Source organism: Oncorhynchus mykiss, chromosome 6, assembly GCF_057628025.1.
Source record: "Oncorhynchus mykiss isolate SJ-2025 chromosome 6, ASM5762802v1, whole genome shotgun sequence".
Classification (NCBI taxonomy): Eukaryota; Metazoa; Chordata; class Actinopteri; order Salmoniformes; family Salmonidae; genus Oncorhynchus; species Oncorhynchus mykiss.
Genome location: NC_143027.1, coordinates 7247044 through 7262058, shown reverse-complemented (window position 1 = coordinate 7262058; position 15015 = coordinate 7247044). Strand labels below are relative to the sequence as shown.

The window sequence follows — 15015 nt, the reverse complement described above, 5'->3', positions numbered from 1 at the left end:
TTTTCCAAGCTGTTTAAATGCACATTCAACTTAGTTTATGTAAACTTCTGACCCACTGAAATTGTGATACAGTTAATCATAAGTGAAATAATCAGTTTTAACGACTCCAACCTAAGTGTATTTAAACTTCCGACTTCAATTGTATGTACAGTCCTTTCTAGTGTGGCGACAAATGAGTTGAACAGGAGAAGAGGATGAGGTTGGTGGTGGAGGAAGAGCAGTGGGGGTGGTGGGTAGAACAGCTGCAGTGACGTTGATTGGTTGATCTGGCTCATCACTTGTTGACTAAAAGAAAGAAAGATTTAGACATTTGTTGGACATTGCCATAGTTCAACTGCTGAAAAGCCTTCATTAACATACTCCCAGAGATAGAAAGACATCCAGTATTCACTGAATGAAGGAGCCTATTTACAATTTCATTCATCAATTAAATAAATGATACTATAGTACATTCAATGACGTTATTATTGTAGACTATAGGCTACTCCTGTATCTACCTTCTACAATACCGTAATCATTGAATGAAGCAGCATGCCCATCCACATTTATAATGGTAGGTGTGGTGGTGGTAGGGATGGTAAGTGTGATAGATCTGGTGATGGTAGGGATACTAGGTATGATGATGGTAGGTATGGTAGGTGTAATGATGGTAGGTGTGGTGATGGTAAGTGTAGTGATGGTAGGTGTTGTGATGGTAGGTGTGGTGACAGTAGGTGCTGTGATGGTAGGTGTGGTTATGGTAGATATGATGATGGTATTTGTGGTGATGGTATGTATGATGGTAGGTGTGATAGGTGTGGTGATGGTAGGTGTGATGGTAGTTGTGGTGATGGTAGGTGTGATGTAGGTGTGACAGTTGTGGTAGGTAGGTGTGATAGTTGTGGTAGGTAGGTGTGATAGTTGTGGTAGGTAGATAGGTAGGTGTGGTGATGGTAGGTGAGGTAGCTGTGGTGATGGTAGGTGTGGTGATGGATGGTTTGGTGAAGGTAGGTATGGTAGGTGTGGTAGGTGTGGTGATGGTAGGTGTGAGAGAAGTGGTGACGGTAGGTATGTTACTTGTGGTGATGGTAGGTGTGGTTGGTGTGGTGGTAGTTGTAGTAGGTACATTTGGTAAGTGTGGTGATGATAGATATGGTAGGTATGGTGATGATAGGTGTGGTAGTTTGGGTAGGTAGTTGTGGTAGGTAGGTTTGGTAGGTGAGGTGATGGTAGGTGTGGTGATGGTAGGTGGGGTAGGTTTGATGATAGTAGAAGTGATAGTTGTGGTAGGTGTGGTATTTGTGGATTGTAGGTGTGTTGATAGTAGGTGTGATAGTTGTGGTAGGTCGATGTGGTAGTTGTGGTAGGTAGGTGTGGTAGTTGTGTTAGGTAGGTGTGGCAGTTTTGGTAGGTAGGTGTGGTCGTTGTGGTACATATGTGTGGTGGTTGTGTTAGGTAGGTTTGGTAGTTGTGTTTGGTAGGTGTGGCAGTTTTGGTAGTTGTGATACATATGTGTGGTGGTTGTGTTAGGTAGGTTTGGTGATGGTAGGTTTTGTAGTTGTGGTGATGATAGGTGTGGTAGTTGTGTTAGTTTTGGTAGGTTGGTGTGGTGGTTGTGGTACATAGGCATGGTAGTTGTGGTAGTTGTGATAAGTAGGTGTGGTAGGTAGTTGTGGTGATTAGACTTGGGCGGTATCCAGATGTTCATATTGTCATACCATCCTTCTCTCATACCGGGATTTACAGTATTACCGGCATAGCACATGAGGGGGTGCTAAAAACACAAAAACCTATTGCCCTCTATTACCGGAATGCTAACATATTAGCACAAACTGATAGCAAATTCACATAGACGCTGTTAGCTAAATGCTAACAACGGAAAACAAACACACTAATTGCAGAGCAGTGGAGGCTGCTGAGGGGAAGACAGCTCATAATAATGTCTGGAATGAAGTCAATTACAGTTGTATCAAACACATGGAAACATCTTTAATGTGGTTGATACCACTCCATGGACTCCATTCCAACCATTATTATGAGCCGTCGTCTCCTCAGCAGCTTCCACTGTTGCAAAGAAAGGCAAATCCAGCTCATAAAGTGATGTAAGGGATAATCAACGAGGGACTATGAGTTCTATGGTAAATAATGAACACTGTGGAACTGACCTTCCATGGACTTGCATTATTTTCCAGAGAACCATAAAGCCCTGAGTTGATTATCCCTTTTATACCATGGCTATAATTTAACACATTTGCCGGTAGAAATGTGTTCAACATCCATTGAAGTAGCTAGCAAGTTTACTAGATAGCTACAGTAGTTGCCTTGGTAACAAACAAACATACTTGCTAGTTTAGAGAACCAAACCATCAGTCCTAGCTTGCTATTATGAAAAACTAATTCAACAACACCAATAATGTTTTCAATTTGACTTAATTTGTAATGTCCAAAAGTCCAAACGTAATTACCGTGGATTGGAGGGAACCAGTATCAGTTTGTTGTATTCATAAAAGTGGAAGCTACTGGAGTTTTAGGGAAGCATTTTTCAGGTAAAGTCCATTCAAATTCATTAAAAAATATAAAAAGTTTTTTTTAAAATACAAAAAGTTATTTATATTTATTAGTGGGATGAGGTTCCTGAACCAATGACAGTTGTTTGTATTCATTAAAGTAATATGGGGTGGAAGCTATTGACGTTTTAAGAAAGTATCTTTAATGTAAAGTCAATTTAAGTTGATAGAATATCACCAAAGTCAAGAAATACAAAAGTAATAGCTATTGATTGGAGGGATGAGGTCCCTGAACCAATCACAGTTAGTTTAACTCATGAATGTCACATGGGGTGGAATCTATTGACATATTAAAGTATTATTCATGCAAATTTAATGAATGTTTGTAAAAAAGTATCCAAAGTCAACAAATACAAACACAAATTGCTGTTGATTGGAGGGATGACGTCCCTGAACCAATAACAGTGTGTTGTTTTCATGAAAGTCTAATGGGGTGGAAGATATTGATTTAGTATTTTTATGTAAAGTAACTTGTTTTACTTTTAGTAGATTTTATAGAAGTTAAAAAAAATGTAACTAATTGCATTCGAGAAAAGAGGTCTCTTATCAGTGTCAAATTTGTTTGAGATCTCTGTCATGTGGTTGAGAAGGTATTGATATTTTTCATTTACAGGCAATTGTATGCGATGCAGTTTTAAGACGGTTCCTTAACCCTCTGAGCAGAGGATGGCACATTTTTAGCTACATTTCACCTCCAAAAAGTGACTATGACACCGAATGGTAAAAACAAGGGGTTTAACTTATTCACTATCATCAGACGATTTAGAATATTACATTTATATATGTTTTTTTATTTATTTAACTAGTTCAGTCAGTTACATCCCTGAACCAATAACAGTGTGTTGTTTTCATGAAAGTCTAATGGGGTGGAAGATATTGATTTTTTAAAGTATTTTTATGTGAAGTGAAAAAGTAAAAAATCATTGAGTTAATAAAGCTGCACAATGTTCTCTGGTTGCGCCGTGATTGGTTCAACATCATATTTTCAAAATCATAGCTACCAAGCTAGCAGTCATCATCATGCATCCAGTCAACAATCTACTGGCAAATCCTTTTCAATCCTTGTCATATGAAGAGAAATTATAGATAAAAAGTATCAGTGGTCATCAACCTTTCCAAATAAACACAAAAAGTTGGAAATCGCAAATTCAACAATGAGTGGTTGGAAGGAATCAGTGGCTAACTTCAAGCTTAACAAAGCAGTCACTAGCCTGCTATTCAGCATGACTCCTGAGTGGTTGGAAGCTTCTCTATAAATGATGTAATATGCCTGGGAGTGTCACGTTCTGACCTTAGTTCCTTTATTATGTCTTTGTGTTAGTTTGGTCAGGGCGTGAGTTGGGGTGGGGAGTCTATGTTATTTTTTCTATGTAGTATTTATGTGTTTGGCCTGGTATGGTTCTCAATCAGAGGCAGATGTCGTTCGTTGTCTCTGATTGAGAATCATACTGTTTTCCCCATTTTAGAGGTGGGTGATTGTTTTCTGTCTCTGTGTCTTCACCAGACAGATCTGTTTTGTTTTCGTTCGTTGTCCTTGTTATTTTGTTTTTTGTGTTCAATGTTAATAAATGATCAACATGGACACGTATCACGCTGCATATTGGTCCGATCCTTCATACTCCTCGTCAGAGGAAGACGAATATCGTTACAGGGAGATAGGTATACTGTAGATAAGAAGGTAATACTAAGTGTATGTTGTGTAGTAAGCTGTTCGTAGCCCATGTGCCTCACCCTAATAATTTTGTCCCTTTCCCCTCTCATAACTTAGCCTACTGCTCTGACTTGATGGTGCACATGTAGACTATAGCCTGTTTTAGAGAAATGTAATCATCGAATATTGTACGAGCTTTCATTGTCTGCTTATATGCAGTTATGACTTGGTGTACAGGGAGAATACTGTAAGAATGGCCCATGTTCAAAATTCTGTCGCTGCACATTTCAAAAGTGCTGAACAAATAGTTATATTGACGACGTTCATCCTAGCTCTCTCATTGTCTTAATCTAAATTACAGATATCCTATAGTCCACTCGTTGTCCCCTTGTGCCATAGTTTGTACATCTCAAGTGTCAGCAGAATCCACATTTGTTTAAGCAAGTCAGCCATATCAGCTATGTTTTTTAAAAAGGATTCTCTCCATGGTGCTGAAAAGAAAGCTCTGCTGTTGGGACAGCTTTATGTCGACCCTAACAGTTTGTGGGCACCGTTTGTTAAAGTTATAGTGCAATTAATGTATTGTTTAGTGTTGTGTTGTGTAATGGCTTTGCTGGTATTCATCTAAAACATTTTGGGGGAGTTTTCCCCACCAAGATGTACATGCTGCAATCACCACTGGGTGGGTGAATTATAACACACCAACCCTGTTATCTATAGATAGACAGTCTAGACATGTTTAAACTATTTACATGTGTTTGGTAAGCTTGCATTCCATTCCCCCTGTCACATGGGGATCTATGGTTGATTCTAGATGAAATAGTCAACTCTGTTACAGTCAACCCTGTCACTTTATTTGGCACTTAATAGGCACTTACTATAGTATGTATTTGTTACTTTGAGATGGAAAACATGTTTTATATTAAGTTGAACATGTGCTCTTTATGACAGAATGTTAGAATTAGGTGAAATATAAAGTTACACCCCCCAAAAGGTACTCAATTGGTGGAATGACCCGAGTACTGAACTGGAGGTGGGAGAGCTAACGATGCTTCTACTGTTGCTCTCTCCTCAGATTCTTAGAGAAGCTATTTCAATCTGATATTTCTCCTATGGTCTACAATAGATGTGTATAGAGGACTCCTCTCTAATATAACATGTCACACATTGTATCAAACTGATGGAATGTTAGGTGTCTCATTGAAAGTCTAACATCTACCATGACTACTGGATGTTTCAATTCTAATAAATAACAAAACAATCCACACCGTAACAACAATATTGCTTTTTTACTAAATGCTTTTATTAAAGAGTAAAACTTTGCAATCAAAAATGACATCATCAAACATCACTGGCCTGACTTGAGCAGCTCTGCCCGGGGATGGAGCCAGCAACTTAGCTGCTACCGGTCCGGTCCAGGCTACCTGCAGACCTCCTCCCAGACCTCCTTTTCAGCACCTCCCCTTAACAGGAGAGGTGGTGGAAATGATCAGAGTTGCATTCAACTTGAATAAAGATGAGAAACTCTGGTCTGTGGAGCCACTGGTCTGAGGGGAGGACTTCTGTTGAAACCATTTCCATTTTTGGGATATTTTCTAGGACTGTAGAGGTGGTAAGCAGAGATTAATTTAACTAGGATACAGATGAGAGTCTCTGTTCTTGGGAGGAGGGTCACTGACCTTCGATGGTTTGTTGCCTGATAAAGAGGATACTTGCTGGCTTGAGGAGACTATAATGTTTTGAGGAGGAAATGTGGCTCGATGACTTAAAGAGGAGGAGGAATTATTGGGCGACACTTTTAATTACCAACGTAACCTCAGTGGAACTGTGGCTTCATCGAGTTCCAGCTCTAGGCAGACAGCACGTCAGGAAGGCTGTAAGACATCACAGAGACAGGTAAGTATCTATATATTTACATGTGTGTTGCATGTACACTAAACCCTCACATTTGGATAATGTCACTTTTTAAAGTGATGACATGTATATTAACAGTGTAAAACATGAATAGATGTTTAAACATTCTTTACCTCATCCTAATTTTCTTCCAGATGCTTGGCTTTTTCTTTGTCTTGGATATTCGCTCTGATGTTTCAACCTCTTCTGGAGCTTCTAGCTTCTGGCTGTCTGGCCCCCCCTGATGGTTCTCTGGCCCCTCCTGCTGGTTCTCTGAACTCCCCTCCTGGTTCTCTGCCCATGCCTGTTGCCTCCTTGGCGTTTCCTGGTGGCCATCAGCAGATCCAGTGGGCTCTTGGCTTACTTGTTGGCCTGTGGCCCAGCAGGGCAACTCCTGACCGTGGTTGTAATCGTGGCTGTGTTGGGTGGTTAGACACCGGTTGTTGATTTGAGCATCAGCCTCCAGATTCATCTGCTCCAGGTAGTTTTCCTTCATCCTCTCCCTCTCCTCCTTCAGTTGTTGATGAGTCTGTTTTTTAAGCAGGGACCGCTCTCTCCACTGCTTATTGAAATCCTCCATCTTCTTCCTTCTCTCCTCAGCCTTCAGCAGCTCCTTCCTCTTCTCCCTCTCTCTCTCTGCCCGGGTCATGGTGGATGTTAGCCTTGTGTGTCCAGGGATGGCTGGGAGGGGAGAAGAAGTAGAGTTTACATTCAACTTAGTCGATCTGATATCAACTTAAATGTAATGGACACAGGGAATGAAGAATAGAAAACACAATTTGATCTCAATTATTCTTTACTCTTTTCAGTTGAGCAAGGCATGGAATTTGTCAATAAAGTGCAATAATTCCCATCCCGAATTGACCTGGCCCTAAGTTGAACATGAGTCCAGAATGGCACCTATTCTTTGTATAGTGCCAGGGCATATGTGATCGCTTAGCGCCCCATGGCCACTAGTAGCCCCCGGATCCCCCCAAAACACGTTTTTGTGTGTGTTTTTTACGAACTCTTTCTGGGTCTCTACTTAGTCTTGAGAGTTAGACTAGTAGATGACACAAGGTACCATTTAAAAACGTGGTTGTTATCAGCAGTATTTTTCTTGTTATGTCAGTCAGTCACTCAATGAGCCATGTCAGCTAACATATTCTTTGGACAGTAGTTTTATATTGAAACAATGATGCAACATGATGACTGGTGTGGAACAAATGTGTGTAGAGGAGACTAAAGAGGATAATGTCATAAGTAGAGGGAAAACAGGTCTTACCTATGTGGACGATCTTATGGCCCTCCTCAGCTTCTCTCTGATACGTTCTCTCTATCTTTCTGAGGTTCCTCTTCTCCCATTTTTTATTCACCCAGCCCACGGCTCTCCTTCGGATACTTTTATCGGGTGAGAGAATGTCCTCCTTGTCATCTTCTTTTTCCTCCTCCTCTAAGTCACCCCTCTTGTACTCAAGGATCTCCCTTCTTTCCTCTTCCACCATCTCCTCTCTTTTTTTTGCCTGTATTATTTCTTCTCTCTCTCTGATTAAAGATAAATGGCATTTGATGGCTTTCTTTCTCTCCTCCTCTCTCTCTTCCTCTCTCTGCCTCTCCTCCTCTCTTAGTCTCAACATTTCTTTCTGTCTAGGAATTTCAATCTCTCGTTTTTTATCCTGCTCCTCTTGTTGTCTTGCCCTCTCCTGTTTTCTTTCCATCTCCAGCCGTCTTTCCTCCTTCTCCCTCCTGATTTGTTGTCCTCTTTCTATGTGTTCTCGCTCCCCCTTCAACACTTCTAACCTCCTCTCTTTACGCCTATTGAAGACTTCCCGTGCTTTTGCTTTAACATTAACTACTACATGTTTCTTCATGCTTACTTCCTTTCCTCTCTCTTCTCTTTCCCTGTACTCTTCCTCTGCTTCCTTAATCACTTCCTGCTTTTCTTCCATCTCTCTCTCCTGTTCTATCTCCAGTTCATTCTGTCCCTCAATTTCCCCCAAAATATTTTTCTGCCCTTCCTTTCTTCTTCCTGCTTCCTCCCTTTCTCTCATAATCATCTTTTCTTTCTCCATCTCTTTCTGTTGCTGATCTTTTAATTCCATCTCTCTCTGATTGTCATTGTCTTTCTCCCTTTCTTTCTCCTTCTCCATTTGTTTCTGTCTCTCCTCTTGTTGTTGTCGTCTGTGTATCTCTTCTATCTCTCTCTGTCTCTTGTTCTCCCTCTCTCTTCCCTCCTTCTCCATGTCAATTTGCTTCTGTTTCCATATATTTTCTTCTTCTTGATCTCTCTCAAACATTATCTTTCTCTCCTCTTGTTGTTGTCGTCTTTCTTTCTCTCCAATCTCTCTCTGTCTCTCTTTCTCTTCGATCGCTCTCTGTCTCTCTTCTTCTCTTTCTTCCTCTTCCATCTCTATTTGCTTCTGTTTACATATTTCTTCATCATTCTCTCTTTTGATCTCTCTCTGTCTCTCTTCTTCTCTTCCTTCCTCTTCCATCTCTATTTGCTTCTGTTTAAATAGTTGTTCTTCATTCTCTCTTTCAATCTCTTTCTGTCTCACTTCTCTTTCCATGTTTTTCTGTCTCTTCTCCATTCTCTTTCTTTTGATCTCTCTCTGTCTCTTCTCCCTCTCTCGTTCTTCCTCTTCCATCTCTATTTGCTTCTGTTTACATCTTTCTTCTTCGTGCTCTCTTTCAATCTCTTTCTGTCTCTCTTCTTCTCTTTCGATATGTTTTTGTCTCTTTTCCATTATCTTTCTTTTGATCTCTCTCTGTCTCTCTTTCTCCCTCTCTCTTTCTTCCTCTTCCATCTCTATTTGCTTCTGTTTACATCTTTCTTCTTCAATCTCTCTTTCAATCTCTCTCTGTCTCTCTTCTTCTCTTTCCATCATTTTCTGTCTCTTCTCCATTCTCTTTCTTTTGATCTGTCTCTGTCTCTCTTTCTCCCTCTCTCTTTCTTCCTCTTCCATCTCTATGTGCTTCTGTTTGCGTCTCTCCTCTTCTTCTTCTCTCTCCATCTCCTTCTTCTTCTCATCTTCTTCTTGTCTCTGTTTTGGTATTTTCTCCATTCTCTTTCTTTCTACCTCTTTCTGTTTGTTGTGCTCACCCTCCATCTTCTCCTCCATGTCCATTTGGTTCTGTTTCCATTTATATTTGTCTGTTTCCATATTTTCTAATTCTATCTGCTGTTCCTTGATTTTCTTGAAGACTTCCTCCAATTCAGACGTATTTTTGTCATTGATGAGGGCTGTCTCCATCTCCATCTCTCTCTCCACTCTATTTTTCAACTCCTCTTCACTTCGTCTCCAATCATTTTCTCTCTCTCTGTCTCTATCAAATGTTCTCTCTGGTTCAGTCTCGTCTTTCAATCTAATCTCTTCTTTCATTCTCACAACCTCTCTGTCTAACACTAGTACATTTTGGTTAACCTGTTTCACTCTCTCATTCTGTCTTCTAAACGCTTCTTTCGCTCTTTCAAATTTGATTTTGTATTGAATCTCTTTTGTTGTCATATCTTCTTTCAGTCTCTCAACCTCTCTCTCTAACTCTTTTACCTTTTCGTTGACCAGTTTGACTTTCTCATTCTCTGCAATACGCATGTCTCTTTCTCTTTCAAATATGATTTCCTTCTCAATCTCTTTCAATCTCTCAATCTCTCGTTCTAACGATTTTATCGTTTCTTCTGCCTGTTCCACTTTCTTCTTCATTTCTTGTCTTTCCAATTCTGCTTTTCTCTTCCTTTCCATCTCCCTTTCTCTCTCTTTTTCCCTCTCTCTTCCTGTCTCAATAGGTTTGTTGTTCCAGGCCAGTCTTGGTCGCTGCTCCTCCATGACTTTCTGCCATAGCCTCAATCTCTCAATCTCTTGCTTCATTTTAAAAGGTAAAATTAGTGATAATCTATTACCAAGACATACTTTCAAAGGATTTGCAGAGAACGATACACAGAAATATAACCTAGAGCTAGGTAATTGAATCAAACACTGGACAACATCAATAGCAGGGTCATGTTGATCAATTCATCTGGACAATTCATTGTCAATTAATGTATTATCATGGTTTGAAAAAATTATGAGACATTTTATGGAATCAATTCTGTCCAAATGTGTACAAATACAACCACACAACCTTCTTGCCCATTCAGTTAGGGGTTTGAGAAATTCCTGTTACAATTTGTGTGATGTTACAACAATGTTGCCTCTGATGTTTATGCTTGTAGAAATTACTCCTACAAATGATGTTTCACTAATGCAGCTATTTACAACCTGCACAGATACAGTCAACAACAACAACAGTAATGACGTTAATAAGGAAGTGGATATTCAACCGGCAGAAGAAAGGCATAGGGGTTGAGATAAATGATGGTTAGGTTCAGGACCTAGGGTTGGGTTAAGGTAAAGGTTAGGTATAGTTTCAGTGAGGTTAAGGTAAGGGTTAAGGAAAGGAATGAAAGTTAACATTGGGTTAGCGTACCGCTGTCTGCCACTATTCATTTTCAGCTGGGTAAATATACACTGCCTTTTAATAATAACAATGACATGTCTTACGTGGGCCAGTTGTAGGTCCACCATCAGTATATCCAGCAGTTGGTTGAGTCTGTGGATCTCCTGCAGTTTTCTCTGGTGCTCCATTGCTTCTGTGGCTCTCTCTGCTTCCCTCTGTCTCTCTGCTTCCCTCTGTCTCTCTGCTTCTCTCTGTCTCTCTGCCTCCCTCTGTCTCTCTGCTTCCCTCTCTCTCTCTGCCTCCCTCTGTCTCTCTGCTTCTCTCTGTCTCTTTGCTTCTCTCTGTCTCTCTGCTTCTCTCTGTCTCTCTGCTTCTCTCTGTCTTTCTGCATCTCTCTGGCTCTCTGCCTCCCTCTGGCTCTCTGACTCCCTCTGGCTCTCTGCCTCCCTCTGGCTCTCTGCCTCCCTCAGTCTCAGGATCTCAGCCTTCCACTCTTTCATGATACCCCTTTCTACTCTTCTTCTCCTCCTTTCATCTTTTAAAAGGGCTCTGAGGTGGTCTGTCTCAGACTGTAATTGTTCAATGATCTTGTCCTTCTCCGTTCCACCATTCCTCTTCTTCTTTTCCTCCTCCCAGAGGCACACTTGAAGTCTGCCCATCTCCTTCTTCTGATTTCGGATCGTTTGATCCTTCCCCATCAACTCAAGCATGTGGGCTTCCTTCTCTGTACAGGTCTTCTTCTCTTCTCTCGGGAAGTAAACCTCCATCTCTGCCTGCTTGTAGCTGGGAGCAAAGGAATGTCAACACATTATTTAGGAAGTGAGCTCAGACAATTTACTACAATATTAAAATAATAATTTAACTTCTGCTCAATTTAACTGTCTTTAATAACACAAATCACACAACTGTGGCTTACAGTATGTGAATGTGATGAGTTGACTGTCCATGATGGCCAGAGGTGGGTAATGTGTCACTCTGGTCCAGGGCGTTACGTACAGCTTGCAGACACTGAGCCTTCCTTCAGCAAGCCGTACATAATGCCCTGGACCAGAGCTAGGTTATGTGATGAATGACTTACAGACTGTTCCACATGATAGGAGGGGGTAAGAAGACAGTCCCAGTAGGAGACGGAGATCGTCCAGAAGAAGAAGAGGTGTCCATCTCCTCAGAGACTGCAGGAAAGGTCTACACGTTTTATTTCTGGAAAATAAAGAGATGCCTTCGTTCAGCAACAATGTGTGTTTCTATGTTTCTGTCACTAGATGGTGCCATTGTACACAACATTTACTCACCAGGTCAGTGAATTCAGAAACAGTCTTCAGAGTTGAGTCCTCAAGCTCTAGCCTACAACCCATCATGCATCAGCACAACTAATATAATAATACCTCATCACAACTTCATAATCACAGTACACCTGGATTGTGTTCACAAAGTGTTTCAGGGTAGGAGTGCTGATCTAGGATCAGGTCGCCTCCTGTCCATCAAAACGTATTCAGTTTAATTTAAAAGACCAAACTGATTATTGATCAGCACTCCTTCTATGAGACTTTGTGAATATGGGCCTATGTGAAAGAACCTTTCTGGCATATGCTGGCTAGACAGTACACAGACAATTCAGATAGTCCGACAGACAGACAGAAGAGTAGATACAGATGGAGTGATTGATAGCAACAGAAATAACGAAGCGGATGGTTAATGCATTGTAAACTTTTGTAAATATTTGACTCACCTCAAATCACACGTGTCAAACCTCAGTTTTAGTGTTGAACCGAATAATATCCTCGGCATTAACTTTCTCTGGTCTGGAGCTGTATTGTTGCGTCATTTGGAACGCTTGAGCGTCATAATCCGTTCACCGCGCCTGCTTGATTGACAGCTAGGGGTTCTCCTGCGCATCAGTGTCCAAAGGTCGATAATGTTTAGCTACTAATAATTGATAAAGTCATTTATAACTATTTTCACTTGACTTTTATTTCGTGTATTTTTGCCTAAGGTTATTTGGTAGTCTATGTTGTGTGATTTGTCTTTGTATGGGCCTAAAGTTCAATGAAATACAAACAGCAAACACCATAGCCTACAAACATTTCCCACACAAATACAAATGTGGGTGTTTAGTGAGAACACAAAATAATAACATTACAGCCATAACTGTACAAACAAACATTCAATCACAACTCTCTCCCCACTATTTATTATTTCTGCAGTGAGGATTCACCCCCTTTAGATAATGATGTTGTAATTTATCTACAGAAAAACGTTGTTCTGATCTCAACAAGCAGTAGTAGCAGTTTGCAAATCATAGAGCCAGAGGAATGGCTCTTTCACCGATGCAATTCGGTTCCCGAGGTTCAACAAAAAGATCCGTTCAAAAAGAGCCGTTCGTTCGTGAACGACACATCATTACACTGTTGTTCTCCACCATTTCGTATCGTGAGCTGAAGGAGCGTTCGTCCAACTTCTCATCCAAGTAAATGGCAGCGGCGCATCATCCATTCGCTGAAATCCCAAGGGACTGGGAGGATAGTTCACGATGCAACAAGCGTTTGGGGAGGACATTCATTGTAACGCAATGACTGTTTTTAAATTCTTGAGGGACTCTTGTTCCAGGGGAAATCTCAGCAGTGATGTCTCTGCTGTGCGTCAGAGGTGGGATCTTTTCCTTCTTCACTCTGCTTATTATTCTATACATATCGGTCACAATAATGACATTGCACTCAGGAAAGTTGTCTGTAGGCTATTGGGGAGATGCGCATAGCCCGTTGAGTTGTCACGTTCCAGTCCAAACATGACCTGGGATGTGAGAAGGGAGCTATTCTATAACACATGTAGATGACATGTTGTCTTTATATGTAGATTATATTTTGGTTTTATATTTCATATTTGATTGATGATTAGGCCTATGACTTTTGATTCCACTTTGGCTACCTTGCACCATATTGTCCTTTCTTGCTATATCTTAAACGTTATGCCCTTGTGCAGATCTTCTCTCTAAATAGTTTGAATGAGTTGAGTAAACTACACTGTTGTTAGCTTCTCAGTCTGTACTGTACTGTCCCTGGAAGACTCTCCACATAGTTCACCTAGATCCAGTCCACTTTGTTCCACTGGTCAACTAATCATCCAAACCTCTGATTAGTGAATCAGGTGTGCTGGTGGTGGAATACATGACATGAACTGGTTAGGGGGAGGACAGGTTTGAGAAGGGAAAGACTAAATGGACTTTTCTGACCAGCATCCCATTGACAGCCCATCTGGCCAAAACTTAAAACGGACTCTAACCTTAACCCTAACATTAACCAAACCCTTAAGCCTTAAAGGTAGTCTCATCAGTCATCAGACTGTAGTTTCTCCCTGTGTGTCCAGTAAACCTCCTCTCATCATGGGTGTGATTCAGACTGTAGTTTCTCCCTGTGTTTCTCCCTGTGTTTCCAGTAAACCTCCTCTCATCATGGGTGTGATTCAGACTGTAGTTTCTCCCTGTATGTCCAGTAAACCTCCTCTTATCATGGGTGTGATTCAGCCTGTAGTTTCTCTCTGTGTGTCCAGTAAACCTCCTCTTATCATGGGTGGGATTCAGCCTGAAGCTGGAGAGGCCAGTAGCAACCAGCCCGACCACTTTATTACTAGTTGGGGATGGATAGTATCTCTAGAATTACAGTAGGGCATTTCCATGTGAAAGGATTGTCTATTAGGTATTTGTTGTGAAATGGTTAGATATTACTTGTTAGATAATACTGCACTGTCGGAACTAGAAGCACAAGCATTTCGCTACAGTCGCAATAACATTTGCTAACCATGTGTTGTGACGAGTAAAATTTGATTTGAGCACCAACTCATAGGAGCATGTGTAATTGGGTGTCAAATGAAATCTAAGAGTGTATATTTTTGGTAAATGTAATTCTAGATACATGTTTCAACCAGTGAAGGCTTTGATTTCTGGGTCAACAGATGTAAAAGGGATCTTAGATAACATCACCAGAAAAAAGTCTTAAGAGGTCCAATATCAGAACTACATAAAAACAGAATCATGTTGACATAAAGACCCCTGACTACTAATATCAACACTTACATTTGGGTTTGGAGAAAACATTAACCTTCTTTAAGTTTCAGAAATATTACCTTGTGCCTTGTAATTCCGTTACCAAAAACCCACATAACTTCAAGATATTTTCACATTTGTCTTTGTGAGGAGGGGGGATAATGAAAGTTCACAGAAGTAACCAGTAATGGTGGAGCTAACAATTAGTTCTAGTGATTTTTCTGATGTATATTTTTTGGGTGAATTATTAAGTGATTAAAACTCGTAATTCCGTTACCAAAATGCTCTTGTTGATCGTATGGTTGAGCATGGTGTACTTCTTAAAGAAGAGAGTCTTGTAGATTGTATGGTTGAGCATGGTGTACTTCTTAAAGAAGAGAGTCTTGTAGATTGTATGGTTGAGCATGGCGTACTTCTTAAAGAAGAGTGTCTTGTAGATCGTATGGTTGAGCATGGCGTACTTCTTAAAG

At 40.6% G+C, this 15015-nt stretch overlaps 3 protein-coding genes across 3 annotated transcripts; all 3 read right to left on the bottom strand.

Moving 5' to 3' along the window:
- Positions 1-35: 35 nt before the first annotated feature.
- Positions 36-6912, bottom strand: LOC118964818 (uncharacterized). Its single transcript, XM_090239252.1, has 3 exons — positions 6891-6912; positions 6225-6771; positions 36-285 (listed from the first exon to the last, which is right to left on the bottom strand). Exons 1-3 carry the CDS (start codon positions 6910-6912, stop codon positions 36-38), a joined length of 819 nt encoding a protein of 272 aa, XP_090095378.1.
- A 146-nt stretch (positions 6913-7058) lies between these two features.
- LOC149982754 (uncharacterized) lies at positions 7059-9896 on the bottom strand. Its single transcript, XM_090236923.1, has one exon. It carries the CDS (start codon positions 9894-9896, stop codon positions 7227-7229), a length of 2670 nt encoding a protein of 889 aa, XP_090093049.1. The 3' UTR covers positions 7059-7226.
- Positions 9897-10385: 489 nt separating this feature from the next.
- LOC149982753 (uncharacterized) lies at positions 10386-11667 on the bottom strand. Its single transcript, XM_090236922.1, has 2 exons — positions 11585-11667; positions 10386-11289 (listed from the first exon to the last, which is right to left on the bottom strand). Exons 1-2 carry the CDS (start codon positions 11665-11667, stop codon positions 10386-10388), a joined length of 987 nt encoding a protein of 328 aa, XP_090093048.1.
- Positions 11668-15015: the final 3348 nt, after the last annotated feature.

Bases quoted from the DNA above. Each gene is read 5' to 3' on its own strand.
- LOC118964818 (XM_090239252.1), bottom strand. From the start codon at position 6,912: ATGCCTTGCTCAACTGAAAAGA. The intron at 6,772-6,890 runs GTAAAGAATAAT...CTCCCCTCCCAG, and splicing joins GCCTTGCTCAACTGAAAAGA to CCATCCCTGGACACACAAGG. The intron at 286-6,224 runs GTAAAGAATGTT...TCTTTCTTTTAG, and splicing joins TGGAAGAAAATTAGGATGAG to TCAACAAGTGATGAGCCAGA.
- LOC149982754 (XM_090236923.1), bottom strand. From the start codon at position 9,896: ATGGAGGAGCAGCGACCAAGACTGGCCTGGAACAACAAACCTATTGAG.
- LOC149982753 (XM_090236922.1), bottom strand. From the start codon at position 11,667: ATGGACACCTCTTCTTCTTCTGGACGATCTCCGTCTCCTACTGGGACT. The intron at 11,290-11,584 runs GTAAGTCATTCA...CTTTGCTCCCAG, and splicing joins CCTATCATGTGGAACAGTCT to CTACAAGCAGGCAGAGATGG.